The following is a 26,142-nucleotide window of genomic DNA, read 5'->3' on the forward strand; positions in this document are numbered from 1 at the left end:
TCCCCATTCTGGGACAGTGGTATAACAGTACAACATAAGAACGAACTATAAAAATCAGTTGAAAAAGGCTTCACTCATCAGATAGGCAAAAACTACAAGTGGAGTGTCTGTTTAAGAGGAATCATTACTTTACTTCTTGTTTCGACTATAGTTTTAAAAACCAAAAATCGACAACTTAAGTAGTACCCTCAACATTTTCTTGGTTATGACTACATGATATTTGGTTGCTTATGATGTGTGACTACAAGTATATGACAACATAAATCTATACAAAATAACACATTGAGAAATGTGTGCATTTTTTAAAAAATGTGTTTTTTTTTTATCTTGTGATACGTTCGAATTTCAATACAGTTTAACGGATGGTGATGTATAAAATTATCTAATCTATAAAATGACATTCTCCTTAACCACTTGTTCAAAAATAGAATGGTATTTCAGCAATACAACTTATGTACACGATAGAACGATAGGCTAAGGATTTCCATATATCAAAAATTTAAACAAAACAAAGATAAAAAAAAATATTTACATGGTTGAAGTTGTAAAAATTTGAGACAAATTATTAATCAATGATTATAATCATTATTATAATACACAGCCTGTTTCTTATAAAGTCTATATCATTCTGTTAGCTAATGGGACGCCATTTTGTTTTAATACTTTAATCAATTGTCTTCTTGTTCTGCAATATCCGACAAGGAATGAAATAGATAAAGCTGCAAGAACTATACATATAGATATTAACACCCACGAGTCTGTTTCCTGCACAAAGTAACTTTTAGTAACAGTTCGACTCTGATCGATGCTTTGTCTATGTGTATTTGATAACAACTGAGGGAGTTTTTTATTCCAAAAATGTATCTTTTTGTCTTTATAATTAGCGTTGACTTCGACTTTCGGCACCATTTCTCCGTCGAAAATATTGCTGTACTGTTTTCTATGGAGTGAATAAGGTGCCATGTGGAACTCCTTGTGTGGAACAAGACTTGGAAGTCTGAAAAAGATAACCGCTAGTAATACAAGAAGGATAAATCAAACAATTAACCGCTATTTAAATGACTGGGGGTTTATTAAATTAGGGTTTGACAATATTCAATTACCAATACGCAATACCTTGATGCTTGATGCAAAATCACTAGATATAATTTATCAAGTTAATTCTATAGGAGTAATACGAGAGAAGCAGGACCAGCTTATCGTTTCGTAACACCTGAGACCCCCCTTATTGATAGGTTTCGAGTTGTTCAATATTTCGGTTTCTATATTGTGGTTTGTGTATTGTTGTTTTGCCGATTTTTTCTTCAACCGTTGATATATCAAACCTCTCATTTGCTTCAACAAATAAAATAATGGTTCTATGGTTAAGTGAAGAACTCAAAATAATAACTTTTTGTTGAAAACTTATTTCTTATGTAATGAAAAGATTTACAGTACTCGAAACTGATTAATTCAGGCAGTGCCATTGTTAATGTAGATATGAGTTTCAGACTTTTTGTGTTGTTGGATACTTAAATGCTTAAATGAACTTAAAAAGAATTGTTAAATTATGATAATCAGTACATACCCATTTTTGACAAAGTTTGCCCAAAGATGCATGAGCATTTTCGCAGTTTTTCTGTCTTTCTCGCCATATAGAAATGTCGGATGTCCAGTCATTGGAAATCCACACAAATAAAATATTTCTGATCCATGAACAACACCTTAAAGAAAGAGCAAGCGATATGGCAAACAACGCATTAGACACGAATAGAACCTTTCATATCATAACGAGTGTATATTCCTACACGTGTGGAAGAGTTTTTTAGGTTTGGATGAATTGTATATGTGTCCGCAATCTTATTAGTTATAAGTCATAAAAGTGATCATAACATTAACACTTCGGTGTTGACATGAATATCAATAATGTAGTCATTTTTATAAATTTCATGTTTACAAAACAGGCATAGATTACCTTAGCCGTATTTGGCACAACTTTTTGGAGTTTTGGATCCTCAATGCTCTTCAACTTTGTACTTGTTTAGTTTTATAAATATTTTGATTTGAGCGTCACTGATGAGTCTTATGTAGATGAAACGCGCGTCTGGCGTATTAAATAAATTATAATTCTGGTACCTTTGATAACTATAATCAACTAAATGAAAAAATGTACTCATCTTGCATGTTGATGATAGTTAGCAATGAATGTATTTCTCTGTCCTCAACGTCTTCAACTTTGTACTTGTTTGGCTTTTTAACTATTTTTATCTGAGCGTCACTGATGAGTTTTATGTAGGCGAAACGCGCGGCTGGCGTATTAAAATATAATTCTGGTACCTTTGATAACTATACTTGGTGTTCTTTCATTACTTTGTACTGTATTACCGTCATGTAATGCTGTCATTTTTGCAGTATATTTAACATTGCCATATAGCGCGGAGGTTGGGCCCACCATTTTTTTCTTTAAATGTCCTGTACCAAGTCAGGAATGTGGCAGTTGTTAACTAATAGTTCGTTTTTTATGTATGTTGTATTGTTTTTGTTGGACTTCAGTGGTTTGTTGTTTCCTCGATTCGTCTTATATTTGATATGTTTTGCTCAGTTTTAAACTCAGCTTTAGTTTGTAACCCGGATTTGTTTTCTCTCAATCCATTTATGAACAGTGGTACACTACTGTTGCCTTTATTTACCTTCATTATCTCAGTCAGTAGAATATCAAAATTTACAGAGAAAATAATAATATGATTAAGTTGATTAAACACTTTGACTCATTACAATTGTTCAGAGATACCACGAACATAGCTACAGTTCAAGTATAAATGCATAAAACAATAGCAATGAATATTGTTACATCGTTGATAAGCTTATAGTACCTAATGTTTTGATAAATAAATCATGACAAGCCCTTCAATATTGTGTATCATAGTGCAGTTATATATGTTAGCATAACCCGCAACATTTGTAAACGTGTTTAATAATTGAAATAGTATTAAAAAGAAATTTTAAGAAACTATCAAACTTCATTTAGCAAACACATTACATTCTCTCCCTTTTGTTGCAGCATTTTGACTTTACTATCTATATGCACAAGAGAATGTTTGACTTGGATTAGTTTTCTAATTAATGATAAGTATACCTTCTTCTTTTCTTTGGAACTCTGATCTGTATTCAAAGTTGTACAAATATACAGTGGAATTCCGTTTAACGAGAGCCTCTGCTAAATCATGGGTAGGCGCTGTGATGAAATGGTCTCCAATAATCTTAATAAATTTCGTAAATAATTTAATACCGCCATTTACAAAATATGATTTATGATTTTCTTCTTTTCTAGTGATTACATTGACGATTCTGGTGCAGATCGGTCAACATGTAGGATTTAGACGCCAGAAATTTTTAAAGCGTACTTTTTTTAATTTGTATTCATTTTAATATATATGTGTTAAAAAAGAGAGAGAAGACGAGGTATGGTTGGCAATGAGACAATTCTCCACAAGAGATCAAATTACACAGTTTTGGCTGCTGAATCCCAATTATTGCCAGATGAACCTATAATGTATATTTGGGTTGCTCATCCAATTGTGTCAATATAACAGAACCATAAACAACCGTCATACAAGTGGGAGGTATAGCTAGCTATAAAACCAGTTTGGTTTTTTTTTAAATTAAAATTTAAATAAACAAATCAGGAAAATGACAGTTGCTTTCCTTTCGTTCCGATTCTTGATAAAGTCTTACTTCGTCCGTTTTTAGTTTACCTTGCAATTAGGTTCTTTTGTCATTATGTTTTACTACACCGACTCAACTAATACACATATATCAGATTTAATACCTATGAAAACGTTTTAGTGTTACCTCAGAAAAGATCTGCCTAACATTTTCATCTGAAGTATCAAATGGCCAGCTAGCATAAACTTCCAAAACTGTATCTGTAAGAAAAATCAAGAATAATATTAGGCTAGCTATCTATTAATTTATTTGTATCAATCTGAAGTAGTTAGAAACTAATTAAACTAACTATCCTTTGGATTATCAACCTGAATATGTCTCTTGTTCCAGAACTAAGATGTCTATACTATTAGTAAAATTCTTGTCAGTGTAAACGATTCCAATATATAAAAAAAGAATCATATCAAATAAATATGTATTGTTTGGAAAGGACATAATCAGCATATTCTATTTTAATTTATTTCTGAAAGCAATCAATAAGGACAATGTCCTAAAGCTGATATCAATTTTTATACTTTATATATTATTTTGTTCGCCAAAGCAAATTTTGCACGATGACCGCGTAAAAGTAACACAAAGGCAATTAAAGCTAGAGAAGGAAAAAGAGTACAAAATACGAAAATGCACGCGATGCACTTTGAAATTCAAAGTATCGGCACACTTTTTATTACTCATCAAAGAGACAAATCAAAATATGCTGCATCGACAATCTAATTCATATATAGTTTGATGATCTGTACAACATCCATATTGTGTTTACCCACTATTCCTGGTAATCTTGGTAAATCTCCTCTGATACAGTGTATTAGCGTTAACAACTGGTCAAGACCATGTAGGTCAGCAGCAAGTGTATAATTCAAATGGTTGGCTAAAATATAAATACAATAAAAATCATTTCAAATCTTATTTCAACTGTTATTATTTCATGAAATTATTTCATGTTTTACAGATGTCAAGCATAAATGTAATTTTGTTTTCTATTTTGACATTTTATATCAAACCATGGCGTACACAATATTAGTGTTAGTTTTTGTGGTGTCAATATAATGGAATTTAATGCGACCGTCAAACTAGTGAAAGGTTTAGCTAGCTATAAAACCAGTTTCAACCCACCATTTCCTATAAAAGAAAATGCCTTTACCAAGTCAGGAATATGACAGCTGTTATCCATTCGTTTGATGTGTTTGAGCTTTTGATTTTGCCATTTGATTGAGGACTGTCCGTTTTGAATTTTTACAGAGTTCAGTATTTTTGTGATTTTTCATTTTACAGATATTTTTATCTGTTTGTCACGTTTAACTTTAACATTATTAAAATTAATTTAATAAAAAAAACATTATCTGTACCTGCTACCAATCCTTCGTCCTTTGTAGCTCCAGTCATAACGTTGTCTACATAGAAATCTCCCTGTATAAGCAGCTCTCGAGGATGTTTGGGTAGAAAATAGCCATCGACTACTGGTGTAAACTGAGGGGATATCCGAGGACTGGACTGAAATCAAATTAGCTTATACATTATTGTTTACAGTTAAAGTAATTTGAACTAGATAATCTTCCCTCAACAAACATCAGAATGATCATCATTCTAGTTTTCCTTATGCTAAGATTCACCAGAAATCATAAGTCATAGAAAAACTTTCAATACCAAAGAAAAAATGGCGTAAAGACAACAAACAAATAAATCTTTTTTTTACAATATATAATTTACTCCATCCTTAAACAAGATATGTGTATCTGCGTTTGATTTTACGAAGCAAAAATGACTAAAGGTTCTGTCAATATGACTTTAATTGTTGAATAACGAGAAATATTTATGTAGGGTTTAATAGTCAAAGGTATTTTTACATCTTGTAATCTATAATAAGTATAGGATTATTGCCTACATTCCCATACTAGTAATTCGCCGTTCATTTTTTTTTTTTGTCCACTGTTCTATTTCCTTTCTTGAACTCTTGCTAACCTATATTGGTATATATTTTTGTTTTTAATACCAAGAGTTTTAATCGTATATCTCGTATTGAATAAATAGCGCTTTAACAATAAATAAACATTTTAGTATACAATTGGTATTTTATGACACATATAACTGATTGAAATGTCTTCCCAGTTATATCATGATCATGAGATTACTTTCCTCAATTGAATCAATGTGGGATGGTTTTTTTATCAGTACTATATAGGAAAGAAGCTGAAGTTATACCATAACTCTAATTCGGTGAATTAAATTTTAGTTTTATATTTCTGTTTAAAAGGCAAACTCCTCCGTAAAAATTTCAGAAACGGAATCTTATTTGTGTTATCGTGAGAGAACAGTTAAGGAGATACATATTGGGTTAAATGTCAGATCGTGATTTTATACTTCTATGGCAATAATACACACATAGCCAAAGTATATCGTTTGTTCTATGTCTTCTTTGTCATAATAGTTATAAATATATATGGTAGATTCAATTTATCCCTATTGCTTTGGTGGAAATTGCTCTATATTTCTGTTCATACATTTTTTTTATCATTGATGAAGAAGTACTTTAAATACCACCAAAATAAATCAACTCGCAGGCCAATCATAATTTCCAAAAATTTATAATTCAGTCTTTGAAAATAAGTGAGAGATGGATGTGCCCATATGAAGTTTCACATTACACATTACTTATACTGAAAAAAAGACAAAAACAGAAGTAATTAGATTTTAAAATCACATGTGACATGTATGTTGAATATATTACTGCATAGTGAAAAATATTCAAGCAGATGACAAATAGGAATCAAATAAATAATGTGGTAAATGACAAAGAAATCTAAAAGACAATATCTGAATAATCATTGATATGGTTATATTCATAAATTAACTGTCCACAAAACTTTTGAATTTTTGAAATACAAAGGCTTTCTACCTCAGGAATAGATTACCTAAGCTGTATTGGGCAAAATTTTGAGGAATTTTGGTACTCAATCTCTGCAACTTTGTACTTTATTTGGCCTTTTTGACTTTATTGAATTTGAGCGTCACTGATGAGTGACGAAACTTTTATAGACGAATCGCGCGTCTGGCGTAAATACAAATGTAATCCTGGTATCTGTGATGAGTTTATTAACAAACACTGGGTCGATGCAACTGCTGATGGAGATTTAATTCCCCGAGGGTATCACCAGCCCAATTATCATTGATATGGTTATATTCATAAATTCATTGTGTACAAAACTTTTGAATTTTTGAAAAACAAAGGCTTTTCTACCTCAGGAATAGATTACCTTAGCTGTATTGGGCAAAACTTTTAGGAATACCAAATTTTATCCTGGTATTTGTGATGAGTTTATGTATGATAAACAAAGGACTACAACTATCATTTACAATTGTCTATGCAATCAGTCAAACTTTTTAATTTATACCACTCCTCCGCCCCTAATCTAATAACAGTTGTAAATAAAATTTGCTTTACTGTCAAAATTTAAATTTCTAAATGACAAAAATATATATATATATATTAAGTATGCCTCACAGCAAAGGAAGCAAAAGAATAAAGTAAAGTATTAAAATCGTACACTTAGTTCGTCTGAAAATGAAATGCAGTTAGACATCAACGCTAAAGTGGAAATAGTCTTTTAAAATCTATAATGGGAAATTGAATTTGGAAAGTCATAATAAATCAGCTAACTACAAAGTTTTGGAGAAATCTGTTATTTATGTTTACCTACAAAATATATTTATGTTTTTATTTCTAAAAAAAATGATAATATCCATTTCCAAGACGAAGCGTAATATAGTATATTATAAGAATTCGGGTGTTGTCTGCCAGAGAAAATATTGCTTTATTTGGTAGTGCCAGAATACTTGTACTTGTCTGCATGAAAACGCATATATACACGAATGACTTACGGCATGTCCTCCTGATGTCTTTCGGAAGATCTCGTCTGCTGTCACAGATTGTAGACATTGTTTGACGGTGTATGTATTGTTAGAGAGACAGTCGAAAGCGCTGGTGAAGATATTATAATACACATCTGGTAATGAAGGTCTTTGTCTTACTGCCCAATGAGCCAGAGGTGATCCACTCTGAATTATTGCATTTCTAAATAAACCTAAGAAGAAGAAAATAATATGCAAATACCAATAATTTATAAATCGGTATCGTGTTAATTATGTGCTGACATGAATTATCATTGATATGGTCACAATTATAAATTAACTGTTTACCAAACTTCTGATTTTTTTTAATACTAAGGCTTTTCTACCTCAGGAATAGATTACCTTAGCCGTATTTGGCAAACTTTAAGGAATGTTGGTCATTAATGCTCTTCAACTTCGCTCTTTATTTGGCCCTTTTAACTTTTTGGACGTCACTGACGCGGGTCTGGCATAAATACAAAATTCAATTCTGGTAAATGAATTTACTACAAATTTCTCTGTAACATTACGTTATAATTTTTTATTTATATTATGCAAATATTTTACGCCTGTATGTCAGCTTTCGCCATATAAACTCAGCTTGAAAACACAAGATAATTATGCAAGTGCAGTCTTATCTGAATAACATATACAGCAGCCCAGGATGCATTTTCGTTTGAAGTATATCGACTATTGTACAGAAGAAATTACAACTTTTTAAATATATATTAATATATAGAATTGATTACAAATCTCTGATACAATATGGCTTGTCAATAATAAAACTGATTTACTATGATTGAAATTGATAAAGACTTTTAAAAATGCGATAAACAAGTAGACTCCACGCAGGATTTTATTTCACCAAAGTGTCGCGAACTCATCCGAATAGCGAAATTTTGTCGATAAAAAAGACGGTTAGTAATTGTCTTTAGGTTATAAATCTTTTTTGTGTATGATAGTTTATGGTATTTCGTAGTACTCAATTTAATGTGCAATAAATCTCCTAAAGTTAGATGTAATATCCTGAGACAGAGGTTTAATATAGTCTAATAAAGAGATGGTTTCTAGTAGATCATAACGTAATAAGATCGAACTCTCTTTGTCATAGTGGTAGTAATACAGTCTGATAGATTTTCAAGGAAGAATATGTAACTACTTCCTGTTTTGTTATTCGTTTCGAACGACAGATTGTTCAACTTTTGATCTGACACCTATTAAGCTATAGACGTTCTTGTGATACGGACAAACGCTTCGGTTCTAATTAACGATAAGCATTTTCTTACAGAAATATGCAAATAAGGAAATTGTCAATAAATCCACGTTTAGGTCTTATCTTCATTGCTTCGATAAAAATAAAAGGAGATGTATATCATTAATCAAGGACAAGAGTCCTTCAATGATGGGCACAACTTATTTCATAGATTAAGATGGTATTTAAAAACAAATTGTGAATTAATTTAACTATTGTGTCGATTTATGAAATAATAAAGATTGTAAACAGACAAAATAAAATCCAGGAAATCAACTCATTTAAAACAAAATTGACAGGTTTAAAAAATTAAATGGTAACTCATTATTGAATCCTGTGTTATTCTATAAGAAGCGCATAGGAAGTACCAAATGTATAAATTGTCATTCTCAATTTAAAATCTACGAAGATAGAACAAACGATATGCACAATAAGATGGATTCAGATCCGAGGTATCGAGATGGTAAATAAAGTCTACATAAGATGTCACAAAATCTAGAAAATGTTTACTGTAGAGGATTTACACCATATTAAACTCAGAATTATAGGAACAAACCAGTTCGAGACACTAAATCGGTCACAAACACAGACATAAATTTAATCTTAACGATGATTGGTATTGGAAAACTTGTCTATTGGGTACCATTGGATCTTCTCCCCAACACATAATAGAGTATGACATACAAACAAGAATGACTTTTCTGAGATCTTTTGAAATTATAAGATATTTAGGTACATGAATTGCAAAACACCGAGATACGGGTAAATCACTACTTTAAAAGTAAGTAATTGTTTAAAGATGAATTCGCTTTTTAAGAGAAATATCTTACGATACCTTTTGTTAAAGGGGATATCATTAACAGTCCAACACTACATCCTCCAGCACTATGGCCGTCAATAGTTATTCTATCAGGGTCACCATCGAAATGACGAATGTTCTGTTTAACCCACTGTAATGCTGCCACTTGATCTAACATGCCATAATTACCAGGAATGTTCGAGTCTCCCGTAGATAGAAATCCTGAAAGCAATTTTATATCATATGATATGTATGCTTCCAATACAGTTATTTTATAAAGTATGTTTGAGTATTTCTAATACGCCCAATTATAAACTTTTGTTTCTTGTTGATGTATTGTTGCTATTTTACTGGTTTTGGTTGCAGTTTCAGTTTAATAATTAAAGAAAAATTAACACCGATCTAATGAATGCAATTGTATTTCAATGAGTGTATGCCATGATGTGAATGACCACGACCAAACAAGCTTTACATTGTTGACATAAATATAGTCAGAATATTGTTAATTTGGAAAGAATTGAAAACTTTCGGGGAATACTAAATTCTCGATTTTCTGTTTTATTTTTAACTTTTTGTAAGCAGGTGCGGCTTTATTCGTATTCCATTATGATATCTATAAGTGTATTAATTTTCCCCGTTCATGTTTTAAATAAAATGGCAAAGGTTTCAACAGTAGAAATTATCCACATACTTCAGGTGTGGCTGAATCCTAAATAATTCAGTATTTGTCGTGTGTGTGCGTTATGTATAATAAGCATGAGTGTTTTGTCAGTTCAATTAGATTTCTGACTTTTTTAAGACTGAATGTTCGTCGTTAGTATTTTTAGTTTTATTTGCGTTCATGGGGTTGCTGTCACATTGAGGTACTCGTTAATATATCCTTGGATTTGTTAATGATAAGTACAATTTGACCTCTATGAACTTACCTAAAGCTCCTAGTCTGTAATTAACAGTAACAACAATGATACCCTCAATAGCTAAAAACGACCCCTCAAACATACCACCCATACCATTAAAGTAAGATCCGCCATGTATAAATACCAATACAGGCATTCGGGAATTATGATTAACAATCTGCAAAATAAAAATGTATTTTTATAAACTGTAACAGTGTGGGTTACTTGTCAAGAAGTCAGGCCATCGATGTTGACACCGGAATTCATAAAATATTTTTAATGATTTGACTTGTAACGAAGGAAACAATAAATGTCCAAGTTATCATAATTATTAATCTACTAAATTAAATATGAAGTAGAGTGTATTCATAACTTTTAACCATATGAGTCTTTACTTTTCCTTTCGTATATATGTTTGATGTAATTTCACCAACTGATCTTTCCGTACACTTTAACGAATTTAGACTTAAAAGATTTTTTAAAAATAAAACTAATTGCAATACATTCGTCAAATCAATACTGAAATCACCGCAGTGGATCAGCCTGAAAATTGACCGTAAGACGTATCTATTTATTGTCAGTCTTTTAAGGGCTGTTCAAATCAAAATAACTGTTTCAGTTCAAAACTAGTCTAGTTTACAAGTGATATGATTCTTGCATATCGCATTATTATATTGGGTTTTTTTATAACTAAAAGCTCCAGGACGATCATCGACAAACGCGGTATTTTTAGTTGTTCAACTGTTTTTAAAAATGTTATTACAAAACAAGACTTAGACTTGTATAGCCCCAAAATAACAAGAAACCCGATACGATACACTCGAAAATTAAAATATAAGTAAAGATCGAGTATTAAATAAGGAAAGTAAAAGGTTTTTACACCTTGTTTTTGGTAATTTGTCATATCTTCTACGATCGTTAATTCCAATAGAAAGTTCATCTTAGATGTGTATTTCTTGTACTATGATAAGACATGAATATGAACAGATCATTGAATCTATACTTATATAAAGTTGTTTTTTTGTTTTTTTTTAATGTTCAAGACGGTGCCTTATCAGTAAAACAGTAAAACAATCGTTAGAAGATCATATTATTCGTTCTCCTGTGAACTATAACGTTAGCACGTGTCGAATTAATCATCAAAACAATACTGGATAGGCCTTTGATTGCATTTCATTGTTTTGACAATGTTCAATGTTTCTCTGCATGTGCAAACAAACAGTTATGCTGATTGACTCCCAAGACGTTAATTCTTTCGTCATCAAATCATCATAAAAACAGTTGATCGTGCACCGATCTCGTCTCCAACGTTAATTCGTACAATTAGATCCTTGATGCAATAAAAACAAAATGCAGGAACAATTGCTTCTGGTTAACGTTGATTTTCTTATTGAATTAATTTGTGGTTTACGATTTCTTCTAATTGTCTGTGTTTTACTATGAAATGAGTATGTCTAGTCTACTGATTTCAGTTTTATAAGAACTAGTTCTAATCAACCGCAGATCCCGTATTAAATTGTCAGTATTATCTTTTATTGCATTGTCGGCATGGGGTAAATAGAAAACGACTTCTCTGACCTAGTAATCAAAAGAGAGTAAGGAATTGCTTAGCACTAATTTTGATGTTGACAGGAAGAAAGGTGACAAGCATGAATGTTGGGCACACATCGTATGATCGCCTCAAATCGAAGAGAAAAAAGTTTTAAAAAAAACCAGTATTCTGATTTAAACAGCAACATAGGGAACGCTATAATAGATCTGTACTTTGATTTTTGTCAGTTGATTTTGTGCTTTGTATCGATACTATGAGTTAATATAAAAAAAATATATAACACTACTGTTACTGGTTGTTGTGGCACAACATGTTTAATCCCGCCAAACTTTGTATGTGCCTGTCCCAAGGCAGGGATCTCTTGTTACTGTTAATTCTACTGACTCTTATCGTTGTTTTCCTTAATCAGGTAGTGTGTATGCCCCACCTACGATAGTAGAGGAGCATTATGTTTTCTGGTCTGTGTGTCCGTCGTTCGTCCGTCCGTCTGTCTGTTTGTCTGTTCGTCCCGCTTCAGGTTAATTTTTTTTGTCAATGTAGTTTTTGATGAAGTTGAAGTCAAATCAACTTGAAACCCAGTACACATGTACCCTAGGATGCTAATTGTTATACCAAATTGGTGTTTTCATTCAAATTTCACGGTTCACTGAACATAGAAAATGAAAGCGCAAATTTCAGGTTAAAGTTTTTGGTCAAGGTAGTTTTTGATGAAGTTGAAGTCCAATCAACTTGAAATTTAATATAAATGCTCCTTGTGATATGATCTTTCTAATCTAAATGACAAATAAGAGTTTTTACCTCAATTTCATGGTCCACTTAACACAGAAAATAATAGTGCGAGTGGGGCATCCGTGTACTATGGACAGATTTTTGTTTTGTCTCGTTTAAATTGTTGATATTATTTGCAATTTTGAGGTCTCTTTATAAATAAGCAAGCAGTATGGTTTTTTTTTCATTTTTGAAGGCCGTACGATGTCCTACATTTGCTTACCATCAAATTCATTTGGTCACTGGCGGAGAGATGTCTCATTGACAATCATATCCGTCTTCTTGTTTTTATTCACATTGACACAAAATAACTGACCGTCACATTGAACGCATTCAACTAAAGGGGCATCTGAAAAACAACTGCCATATTATTGACTCGGTACTGGCAGTATTTTAAATAGAGCCCCCTTCATATAAGAATCGCCCTTTTCCACTTCGGAACATCAAGACTTTCAATAGTTTAAACTTTAGAGTTTTTGAAATTTCTTATAAAAGTAAGAACGCACAAAACAAGAAAACATAAGTTTAAATTTAGCAGAAAAACCAACGGGGAAATTTCACACACACACACAAATCGACGTCTATGCCAAAGGTATCTGTTTACCAAGCGAGAGTTGTTGCGTTGTTTGGGAAATGAAAGAATAGTATGAAGCGCTTAATTACAAAATTAATGTTTTAAACTCAAATGAAAAGAAAAAGAGCAAATGACAATAAAACAATTAATAGCTGCAATACTGGAATCAAGTTTATAATAGCAGAAGTTTGATAAGAAAATAAGATAAATATTTATTTTATATTCTGTAAAAGTTTGATAAAACAATTATAAACATAAATGAACACGTTTTATCCATGTTTTTGTAATGCTGTGATTTGTTACTATTGATAAAATGGTAGGAAGGAAGCATAGCATCCAGCCAAGATTATCATAGAAATAAACAACATACATAACAGCTAAAAGTAAACAAACAAACCCTCTCTGTTCATAACTATAGATGTTGTAATTGGAATTCTGATATCTGTGATAGTAAAAACTACAATGAGACTTACAGATGTAAATATTGGAGAAAAAAATGATTGTTTCCATCCATCAATGTCAAAAAGTCTGATAATAATAAATAAAAAGGGGGGAGTTTTTATAGGGAAAACCTGTGTGCTACATTGTTTCTAAACTTTTCGTCAAATTTTACAGACTCAGCACATTTATTTAAGGTGTCTAAAAGAATGAAAGCTGTTGAATTCAACTTGATTAAAGTAGTGCTAGATTGTCACCAAATCTGTTAATCTAGTCAGTTTTCGTATGAAAAGCAAACAATTTGATAACTGTTGAATCAATCGCAAAAAGTAAAGTAAGTTGCAGAAAAAATGAGATATATGCTCTAAGATACAAAAGCTGTGCGACTTTATCGAACTTTTATCCGGGTCTTAACATTGTTTTTTCCAATGGCTATAAAATTAAGAAATTAAATGTAAATATTCATTACAGCCATTTTAAAATATATAAAATGGAAATAAAAGAAAAAGTAAGTCGATTGATAATTGAACGATATGGTAAACTATAGATCGTAATAAAGGCATTGAATTTCTCTGACATTAAACTAAAGATTTTTGTGTTAAGTACCAGATACTGAGGTAATTAAAAACTAGAAACCAAATTCTAATCAATAATGTAATTATTTTTTCATGGTCATATTAGAGGGGATTCGTTTTATTGCTCTTGTCGTTAGTCCGAGTGACACTGAAAGTGTTAATATTAAAAATTTCTCTTTCATCAATTCGAACTTTATCATTTAAAGGATTAACAAAAACTTTTTTGACATTATAGTTTGTCTTATAAAAAAGAAGATGTGGTATGATTGCCAATGAGACAACTATCCACAAAAGACCAAAATGACACAAACATTAACAATTATAGGTCACAGTACGACCTTCAACAATAAGCAAAGCCCATACCGCATATAGTCAGCTATAAAAGGCCCCGATAAGTAAATGTAAAACAATTCAAACGAGAAAACTAACGGCCTTATTTATGTAAAACAAATGAACGAAAAACAAATATGTAACAAATAAACAAACGACAACTACTGAATTACAGGCTTGGGCTAGTTAGTCCACCGCTTCCATAGTGCTATGATGGATTAGCATGTACTCTCTCTCAGCAGCGTAGAATACATATTTGATAGCACTGGCAAAATATGTGCATTTGTGTGGGCCTTTTTCCTTTAAAAATAATTTGAAAGGTACGAAAACAACTAACAAAAACCATAAAGACATAAAAGTACAGAGTACTCGCAGTTACTTAAAAGCTAGTTCAATGCCAATAAAAAACAAAAATGTTCATTGTCACAGAAGTGAAATATACAGAAGTAAAATACATATGAAAAAACGCCAAATTAAAAATCAATGTAATATAAAGTTGACGTCTTCATCAAGTGATTAAAATAAGACGTTATCCTGATTTCATTGTTCGGCCATCCCGAGAAAAACTCTGATGGATTAACATACCTTAGGCACATATACATTGAGGTAGAGACAGTCTTCACTTGATAAATCAAAGCCAGGATGATGCAGTTTGATATATTCCATACCTCCTGCGCCCTGGGGACAGGCTGGACCAAAGTTTTCTGTACGGAGTATTTCACTGCCCCAGCCATGTGGAGGAATTGGGGCCTGCAATTAAACAGTAAAGACACACTTTTAAAGTTATTTTACCAGTGATTGACTCTTTTTATATCTGACAAGAGAGTGTATTTAACCCGTGACTGTCTTGTTATTTCTTACTGGACGGTGTGTTTTACTGTGATTTTCTTTGCATTTTTCCTATATATTGTATGTAGTTTTTTTGAACCGTGTCAGTCTTGCTGTTTCTGACTATTGACTAAATAGCTTTTTAAACCGATGGCTGTATTATTATATCTTGCTAGACAGTAAATGTTACCCATGACCGTCTTGTTAATTCTGACAGGACCGTGTATGTTACCGTGGCTGTTGGTTTGTAACATCTGACTAAACAGTGTATATATATGTAACTTTGACTGTCTTTGATATTTTGATTGGACCATGGTTGACTTGTTATTTCTGACTACAGAAAGGATTTAAGCTAATATGTCCTGGCCTATAGGGATAATGATACCTTTTTATTTTTTTTCCACTTTTTAAATCTACATACACAGTTAACTGAAGTACTTTCATTATATAATTCAGAAATGAATTAGAATGTGTATTATGACCGTTTACTCTTTATTATTTTGCTATTTAAACTTAGGCCATTAGTGCTTTTAGGTCTTTTCTCATGCATTGAATACAAAATTAAGAAAATTATAAAAAAAAAATTTTTTTTTTAACTGTATGTAAAATTATTTTATATTTTTTCTACGCCTGAATCATATAGTCTTGTTATGTTTTACCCGTTGTTGTCTTACTCTATGATACGATATAAACTAGTAGACTACTCGGACAGTCATCAATTACAGTATACTACGATAAAATGTTTTGAATTGTTTATGTTGGTTTTTATTAAGATATCATCTGATGAATACAAACACTCAGTCTACTTTCCTTTGCCGTGAACCTTTAAATCGAACGAATTAAAAAAAAATACCTGACACAGTTTCATACAGATCTACTGAATTTTTATTTTGATAATTGAAATGTTTACTCCAGTGCACTCAATGAATTTTAGTTTGGCTGTTTTAATTTAAATTTAAGAACTTTAAATTCATTTTAATTTTCTTTAAATTTCAAAAAGCCGTATTATAAAGTGCAAATCTGCATGAAATATATTATTATCCTTCGACTTTCCACTGATTATTATATCTGGTAAGACGAGGATAAGTCTGACTGTCCTTGTTTACTTGTTTTAATGATTTGTTTTGACGTCTTTTAATAAAAAAAAAAAGAGGAAAGTGTTTCAGTATGATATTGTTTTGCACTATTTCTATAATTTGTAGGTTACTATTTGGGTTAAGATATATGAACCCGAGGGGTTAACAGTCTGTGTCTCCTTGGTTTTAATAGTTAATGATTCGCTCATTTCAAGAGGCTATACTTTATACAATGCTGCAAAACCACAAGAATGGTGAATTTCATTTAAATTCTTATATTGCTTTCAGCAGTGTAATATGAGGACCATACTTAATGGGGGAAGGACCCTTCACACCATAGATATTGTTTATGCAGCTGATATATTTACGTTATCCTCAACTCTAGAATCCAATAATATGTCATTAAAATTTACGATATATGTGATAATAGTTAAGGAACTTGTCTCCTAAGTATCCGTCACTAATTATTTGACGTACAGATTTAATAGCTTGTTTCCCTGACCTAGAAGCTCGGGGTAACAGTTCGTCTGTAGCATCAGTTCTGTTCTGCCTAATTTACATTGCGTTAAAAGATGTTATAGTATTCAGGTCATCAGTTCAGCTAATATTGCACTGAGAATGATAAAATAATTAATAATATAATGTCGATAATTATCATTCTGTAATTATAATAACAGTTTTAACAAAAGAATTCAAAATCTACACTCCAGAATGAGATCAACAGTCGAGTACTGCATATACATAGGAACAAAATCAATTATCAAGAATAAGATCAAAATTCAAGTACTAGTATATTTATAAAAAAAGTAAGTAAGTAAATAGTTTATTAAAGTGTCACATATTGATTGACATAAATATAAGCAACATTATATACAAGAACAAAATCTTATTTCTAACACCAGATCGACATTCAAATACTGTACAGGAACACTTAATATTCAAGTACTGTACAAGAACAAAATCTTATCTCCGGAATAAGTTCACCTTTCAAGTACTGTACAAGAACAAAATCTTATCTCCGGAATAAGTTCACCTTTCAAGTACTGTACAAGAACAAAATCTTATCTCCGGAATAAGTTCACCTTTCAAGTACTGTACAAAAACAGAATCTAACCTCCGGAATAAGTTCACCATTCAAGTACTGTACAAGAACAGAATCTTATCTCCAGAATAAGATCACCTTTCAAGTACTGTACAAGCTCCAGAATAAGTTCACAATTCAAATCTGTACAGGAACACAACCTACTCGTCGGAATAAGATCAATATTCAAGTACTGTACAAGAACAAAATCTTATATCCAGAATAGGATCACCTTTCAAGACCTGTAGTGTACAGGAACAATCTACTCTTCAGAATAAGATCGACATTCAAGTACTGCACACAGGAACAAAATCTACTCTTCAGAATAAAATCGAGTCAAGTACTGTACAGGAACAAAATCTACTCTCCAGAATAACATCGATACCCAAGTACTGCACAAAAACAAAATATAATCTCCAGAATAAGATCGACGTTCAAGTACTGTACAGGAACAAAATCTACTCTCCAGAATAACATCGATACCCAAGTACTGTACAAGAACAAAATTTAACCCCTAGAATAAGATCGACATTCAAGTACTGCACAGGAACAAAATCTATTCTTCAGAATAAAATCGAGTCAAGTACTGTATACAGGAACAAAATCTACTCTCCAGAATAACATCGATACCCAAGTACTGCACAAGAACAAAATATAATCTCCAGAATAAGATCGACATGCAAGTACTGTACAGGAACAAAATCTACTCTCCAGAATATGAATGCCATTCAAGTACAGTATAAGAACAAAATCTTCTCTCCAGAATAAAATCGACACTCAAGTACTGTACAGGGACAAAATCTACTCTCCAGAATAAGATCGACACTCAAGTACCGTAAAGGAAGAAAATCTACTCTCTACAGAATAAGATCAACCGTAATAACGGCAGATTTCAATATGAACGCCAAAGAGACAGCTGAAAAACGACAAAAACTTACATAAAGATTTCTAGAGTAAAACAGAAGTCAAATGTTTAGAAGAGGTCTTAAACTGTAATGTGGTAATGATATAATTGTTTACTGTATGACTCCCTGTGGCGCGAACGAGCTTTCAGGTAGGATTCAAAATCTCAATCGTAAGAACTTCCATGTAGTATTTACATAGCACACCACAGTCGGGTGCTTTGTATGCCGGTGTTATATAGCCATTCTTCCCCCATGCCAACTATTTCCCCGGGGGAAAGACTGGCATGAGCCAATATTTCCCCCGTGGAAATTTTGGATCATTGCCATTCTTCCCCCGCGGAAATTTTACAATACGTATACATATAGTCACTTTTCCCCCATGCCAATCTTTCCCCCTATATTATAGATATCACTGTATATATGTACACGTCTGAAAATTAAACCGAACTGTGTTAGAAATTGGTTTATAGATACACATTTTTAGTTCTTTTACATTAAAACAAGTCCTGTCTACAGGTTCATCAGTCTGTCTATGTTTCAACTAATCTGTCTTTCTTTGTGTCCCCTAGTCTTTCTTCATTCTCAACTGCATGTCTATCTATATGTCGACAAGTCTGTCTACATATTCACACGTCTGTTCACATATTTACCAGTCCGTCAACATATTCACCCGTCTGTTCACATGTTTACCAGTCTGTTTACATATTCACCCGTCTGTTCACATGTTTACCAGTCTGTTTACATATTCACCCGTCTGTTCACATGTTTACCAGTCTGTCTATGCCCACTAGTCCGTCTATATTTTCACTAGCTTTGAAATAGCTTTCAGTAACTACGAGTACTTTTATTTCGGTGCTTTGTTTCTATTGTTTTTGTGTAAGTGATTATTGTTCAACGTATCAACATTTTTAGTGAAGTCAATTGCAACTGATACTTTTTTCCTTGCGGTGTGTTGTCCTAGTTTGGGTTCATTGGGGAGGGTTGAGTTTATGGCCCTCACATTGTTAATGTACCAATGACCATTCCAAAGCTAGGAACATGTAGTACCGGGTTCAGTGGTAGTTGTTGGTTCATGTAGTTTGATTTGTTGTTTTTTTGTAAATCATTTTGTAATCAATAAGCCTGTTAGTTTTGTTTGTATTGTTCCCTAAATTTTATGGTCGGAGCATTTTATAGCCGACTATATATGTTGGGTTTTTTTCATTTTTGGATGCTGTACGGTGGCCTTTTATTACTTACTACCAGGTCCGTGTAACTCCGGTGGATATTTGTATCATTAAACCCTATATATACACCTTTAGGGCAGGTGGAATATTTTTGTAGATCTTGTACAGCGAGACACAATACTGGAGGTAATTCCTGTACTTCCACGTTTCCACTGCATGTCTCCCATGCTGGTTGGAGAGGGGGTACATATCTCCCCTAGGTTTGATGAAGTTTCCCCCTTATCGGACTTCTTCTACTGAATGAAAGCTTTAAGGCGATGAGTATTTTTCTCCATCCATGCCTTTGATGGGTACTTTTACCTTGTGGTACAAAAATGATTTATCATGTAAAGTCAAAATATTCAAACTGACCAGAAGAGGTTTAAGTAGTTGTATTCAGTAGGTCAATGATACCAAGGGTTCACGAATGAGAATGGATTGTATCACTGCATCAGAATGAGCTTCGTGTGTATAATGTAACTTGTATGAATACATGGTATAAATAAATACATATCAATTTATATTAATACGATGAAGCTTTGGTACCGCTAAACTAATAAAAAAGTAAGTAATCCTTTTTTTAGGATAAAAAATTCTAACTGACGTCGCCGACGTTATAAATTTATAAAGGGGAAAAACTAGCTTATCATGCCGCAAAGGGGAAAAATTGGCCTGATCCTCGTTTTCCCACTATAACGTTGAGGGGGAAAAGTTGGATCATGCCAATTTTCCGGGGAGAAATATTGGATCGATCCAGTTTTTCCCCAGGAAAAATTGGCATGGGGGAAGAATGGTTATAGGACACCGGTACAAACTGCTGTGCGAGTACTTATTTTCGAAAAATGCAATCAAAACCCGATTCTTTGATAAACAAAAACGTAATAGTATGACATACACAAAAATACTTGGAAGAGGCTCGTGCAAACTTATAATACCGATTCAGAACATACAAGTCTAAATTCAAAACAAGGTCGTTGGATAAAAACCGCAATTTTTAAACCGAAATAATAATTTATAGAACATAACCAAACATGTAATTTAATAGGTAACAGATCATCTAGAATTGACAAATCTGCACAGGAAATATTATAGGTCTAAAGAAACGGATAAAATATAATACGACACGAACAACGAAGAGGAAATATTAACGTCTTGACAAATATTTTGGGACAAAATGGCTAACATCCGTGTCTGTGTTTTTCTTCAAAATGCATTAAGAGTTTTTTCATTAATTTAGTGCAAATGAAAAAAAAAATCGCGTTTTATTTGAATGTTTGTGTTGTGTGTCAAATGTACTTTTTCTTTAGGTGAGTTCTTTATTTCTGATATCACTTTTTAAATAAACCCATGATTCTATCATTACCATAAACGACATGGCTTAATTGTTTTCTTTTTTTAATGAAAGTGTACAGGACATTGATCTAGAAGTTTTTCGTATGATCTTGAGGAATTAGATTTTGTAAAACATTTAATATTATTATTTGCGTTTTAATCGTGTGAAACTATTCTAAATCTCAACGATTAGCTCCCGTTTTCAAAATTGACAGAAAAAAAAGCAAAAGTCTTTGATTTATGTCTATTATATTATAATAACAATGATAGCTATTTCTTTTTTTTCAAAAACACAAGTCATTCTCTATTGATACTTGTGTAGTGTGGGACATTTTTGACAAGATCTGATCTATAGGAGGGCTTTCTATTTCATATAATGTTAACTCGAGAAATAAATCAATGTAACATTTTAATTCTAGGTGACACATTTTAGAACATTTATCCAAATAAACCTCACCAAAATGACAGGTTCAAAACCTACACGTTTTCTGTACTCGGAAACGAAAAAATACAGTTACGATAAGTAATGGCGCGTTTTAAGATTGAATACCAATGATATTTGATAATTTATCATCATTTTCCCGCTGTGTTTACATTTGGAAATTCACGCTTCCACTTTACTTTTTGTTGATAAAGAAATTCTGATATTGGTGTTTAAAATTGATTCTATTAAGAACATTATAAAGATATAGCATGTCACCGGGGAGGTTTATTGCATAACACTCGAAATAAAAGACGTGTATAAATAAAATTATAATTTATTTTGTATGACAAGGCAGGTCACTGTAGGTCAAACAGGATCAAAGAGGCATTCCATAGCATCGTCTTTGGTTGTTTTTGTTTATATCTAACAAGACACAAACTTTATAAGTGGTAATAGTGCGAGATCCACACCACGAAAGCCGCCTCCACCAAATCTAAAGAAGACTACGTTGTTGTCTTATGAGGTAACGCCAATGTTTGACTGGGGTATTTACGTATGGTTATCTTCGGAATTCTCATATGAGACAGTAACAACCTTGCTAAAGTGGGTTGTGATCAATGTATAAATCTGCCGCATTGTTTAATCGGATTGTTGACGTTTCATCTTATGCCACGTGTAGGTCGAGTGAAACGCTCTCCCAACATTTAAACACATAACTATTTTAGGGTCTATAGGTTGTCTATTGCGATGCCAAAGGAGTAGGTTCAGTAAGACTCCTTTTTGGCCCCAAAATTAAGCAGTTTTACAAAATTGTGAAAATGTAAATTTTTAACTATTGTTTGGAAAGTTGAATGTTTCTGCTACATAAACATGGGCTGTTTTTGACAATACAATGTACATTTATCGTGTACTAACATCATAAAGTCATGCTAAATTACTGAAATCTTCACAATCTTAGCATTTTAGTTAAATTTTAGACGGTTTCCGTCTTAAATAAGAAGTGGCCGCATTCGTGTTCATTCATAATATTGAAATGCAAGTTGTATAATATTTGATGATAATACATATTATATATAAAGGTTGAGGATGAACACGGATGCGGCCACTTTCATTTTAGACAAAAAAAACATCTGAAAAGTGACGATTTTTGGCATATTCGAAAGATTTTTCATATTTAAGCTTGAATCGGAGCGTTTTTTATGACTGAATCAGTTAAAATCTTTCATATAAACAAATCAAATCAATTTAAATAGACACTTAAGTGTTTAAAAAGTGTTCAAAATCTTTTGTTAGATGAACCTGAAATTTGAGGCCAAAATCGGCCCTTACCGGACTTACTCCTTTTGCCCTTTGCACCATACTTTCATTTTCATTCTATCCTGGACGACCCTTACACAAGTTAACAGAACATATACCTATTGTATGAATTATTCATTTGTTGAATATGCATTACATACATGTCATTGTTCCTTCGAAATTCTATGTATCTGATTTTCAAGAGGTTTACAAAAAATAACAACAAAAACTGTCTAAGGTCAACGACACCTATTGATGAAGTTTGAAACTTGCATCTACAAAAAGTTGGCCATGTTATTTTAATCTCCACAGAGAAGACTTTTCACTTGAAAATTAGTTCAGATAATTTTTCTATAGTCTCCACTTGAGTATGACGTGTAACAATATAAAGCTATTCACATCACGACCATACATTACTCCGTCTTCCAGTACCCCCTATTGCTTACATTCTATAGTCTCCACTTGAGTATGAAGTGCAACAATAGGAAGCTATTCACATCATGATCATACATGACTCCGTCTTCCAGTACCCCCCATGACTTACATTATATTGTTTCCACTTGAGTATGCAGTGTAATAATATAAAGCTATTCACATCACGACAATACATTACTCTGTCTTGCAGTACCCGCTTCGGTTTACTTTCTATCGTCTTCACTTGAGTATGAAGTGCAACAATTTGAAGCTATTCGCATCCCGAACATACATAACTCCGTATTGTATTAGCCCTTACGATTTTCATTCTATAGTTTCAATTTAATATTAAGTTGTTTTATGTCATTTTCATAACATTGTCTTTAAAAATATTTCCCCAGCTATAGTCTCTAAATAAAATCATCACATTCGCATAGTGTTACATACTACTACGGATATCCTTCTATACCACTCCAGGATTGAAAGGGATATATATATATAATTCCTGGACTTCTCTAATCCTGCACTAAATAGGGACTGTGTTTTCATTATGCAGAATGTGCAAATACCCAACCACACACATGCAAATGGGGCCGGTTTCTGTGTTTTTAATAAGTTCTCTTCAATGTGAGGAACACTTACTTTTACACTCTTTTTAAGAATCATTAGACATTCTATTGCAAAACACGTGTTTGCTCAATTCTGGGCTGCAACAATCTTTTCTTTTCAGAGGCTGTTTTCATGTCTCAAGGAAATAATTTGTAGCCCAGTGGTAGCTGTTTTCCCAAAGAAAGGATATTTCAGTCTAACGGAAGTCGTTGCATCCAAGGTAGGGTTTTTATGAAAAGGTTGTATGTGTATCAAATCGCATGTTCAAACATCATTTGCTTGTCTAAATTATTGTCTGTCTCCCCTCATGAGTTCATTATTTGCCATTGAACCCTTTATTTTATCACCAGCCCAGTAGTGTGCATTTTTGTGTAAACAAGAATTAACATTGCTGTGCTCACTATTTAATATTAACTAGATCTTCAAAATTTTGATTTTTTTTTTAAATACTTAAGATTTTTTCCCAGGAATAGATTAGCATGCCTCGTGTGGCAAAACCGTCCGTAATTTTGGATCCTCAATGCTCTCCAACTTCGTACTTTGTTTTTTGGGGTGTTTATTTTTTTGGTGAAACTTACTTTATTCAAGCGTCACTGGCGAGTCTTTTGTAAACGAAACGCGCGTCTGGTGCACATATTTTCATTTATCTTGGTGCCTGCTTAGTTTATTTATAATTCCTTAAATAGTTTATTATGTTTTTGTTATCCTTATTTGTGTTTTTCTTTAAGGATAGATTATCAATCTATAGCAATTTTATAGCACGACAGTGCGTTTAAATGTAAATAATATAAAAACAACTATTTTCCTTTCCTGTTATCCTTAACAGCTATTAGGTATGAAACAAGCCATTTTATTATTTTTGATAATATAGCATATAGCTTTCAGTACAATTTTTACCCACAAATTATTAGTAGGCAGTGTGACGTTGCGGATCCTAACCATTTGATATTGACAGTATAGTACTGGTCAACATTCAAATTTTATAGTAGAATCTGTGGGTTTGGACAGTACTTTTCAACTAAAGATCCAACTATCAATGTACTGTGATATTGTTCAGTTAATTATCCATCTTTTTCTGGTGAAATTTAATATACGACTATCCAATGAATAAGATTCATTTCCTCTTTAAAAATGCGAGAGGCTCGTTCTTTAGCAAGTATAGAAACTTTCACTATAAGTAGTCATTATCTTATAATATTTCATTACTTTTTTTTTTATTTCAGTTTAAGCAAATATATGATTGGATGTTAATTTATTAGAGTCAGAGTGCGAAAATACGCACTTGATAAAAAAAATTCAATATGTATAAATATTTATAATACGTACATAGAAAACCAAAATAACACAAACATGACAATTCAATTATTTAGTTAAACATGTACTTTACTGAATTTAATGTTTGTATCTGAATAATTAAAATAGTTCCTCATGTCCGGACGCGGAATTGTAATGGTAATATATTAAATAATAAAAGGCATTTTTATTTAAATTGAACATAAATAAGAGCAATTTAAGTTAAGTCGACATGCATCTGAACATTCATTTTATTTTATATTCATAGATATCAAACATATAATTGAAATCCTGAAGTTGAATACAAATCTTAATGTAGTTAATACGCAAATGCATTTATATCAGAAATCTGTCAATAGACAAATATGAAATATATCAGTTACTTTGATTTTTAATCATGTTTCTTTATGTGTTACATGATTATGTAACCCATGGAGTTATGAATGTTGAATAAATAGTTTGAAAGTCATTTACAGAAATAAACTAATTAAGCTTACCTCGAATCTTAGTTTCCCAATAGGTGGTTGCGCGTATGGAATGCCTAAAAATTTCTCAATTACTTTCCCATGCTGAACATGTTCCAAAACACCTTTAACTTTACCGTACTCCGTGTGTCTTATAACATGATTAACAGCTAAAGTATATTTATAACATAACACAATAATTACACAATATAACTGTATATTTGTCATTTTGTAAAATGTAGAAAGAAAAGCTCGGTCAGTAGGTATTATGAGAGATCGCATGGTTTCCACCTGACTTGCTCACTGGTACACCATTGTAATTGTGATGCGCAGTCAGAAGGCTTATCTTTTATAGCAGTTCTCCGTGTACCCGTTCAATCAATCAATGAACACTGGGATAAGACGTTATATATTACTGTAAAATTATTCAGGAAAAATTGA

General features: G+C 32.2%; 1 protein-coding gene across 1 annotated transcript; it reads right to left on the reverse strand.

The window, feature by feature from the left end:
* Positions 1-550: 550 nt before the first annotated feature.
* On the reverse strand, positions 551-26,142 carry LOC134711633 (pyrethroid hydrolase Ces2e-like). Its single transcript, XM_063572368.1, has 11 exons — positions 25,735-26,142; positions 15,360-15,524; positions 10,568-10,715; positions 9,678-9,863; positions 7,582-7,784; positions 5,052-5,196; positions 4,466-4,573; positions 3,832-3,905; positions 3,116-3,239; positions 1,568-1,703; positions 551-997 (listed from the first exon to the last, which is right to left on the reverse strand). The coding sequence occupies exons 1-11, from the start codon at positions 25,981-25,983 to the stop codon at positions 619-621; spliced, it is 1,917 nt and encodes a 638-aa protein (XP_063428438.1). The 5' UTR covers positions 25,984-26,142; the 3' UTR covers positions 551-618.

The sequence above is a fragment of the Mytilus trossulus genome, chromosome 1, assembly GCF_036588685.1.
Source record: "Mytilus trossulus isolate FHL-02 chromosome 1, PNRI_Mtr1.1.1.hap1, whole genome shotgun sequence".
Lineage (NCBI taxonomy): Eukaryota > Metazoa > Mollusca > Bivalvia > Mytilida > Mytilidae > Mytilus > Mytilus trossulus.

Coding starts and splice junctions, on each gene's coding strand:
- LOC134711633 (XM_063572368.1), bottom strand. CDS start 25,983: ATGCGATCTCTCATAATACCTACTGACCGAGCTTTTCTTTCTACATTT. Junction 5,197..7,581: donor AGACATCAGGAGGACATGCC/GTAAGTCATTCG, acceptor ATTTGATTTCAG/TCCAGTCCTCGGATATCCCC. Junction 4,574..5,051: donor GGACGAAGGATTGGTAGCAG/GTACAGATAATG, acceptor TTTATATTTTAG/CCAACCATTTGAATTATACA.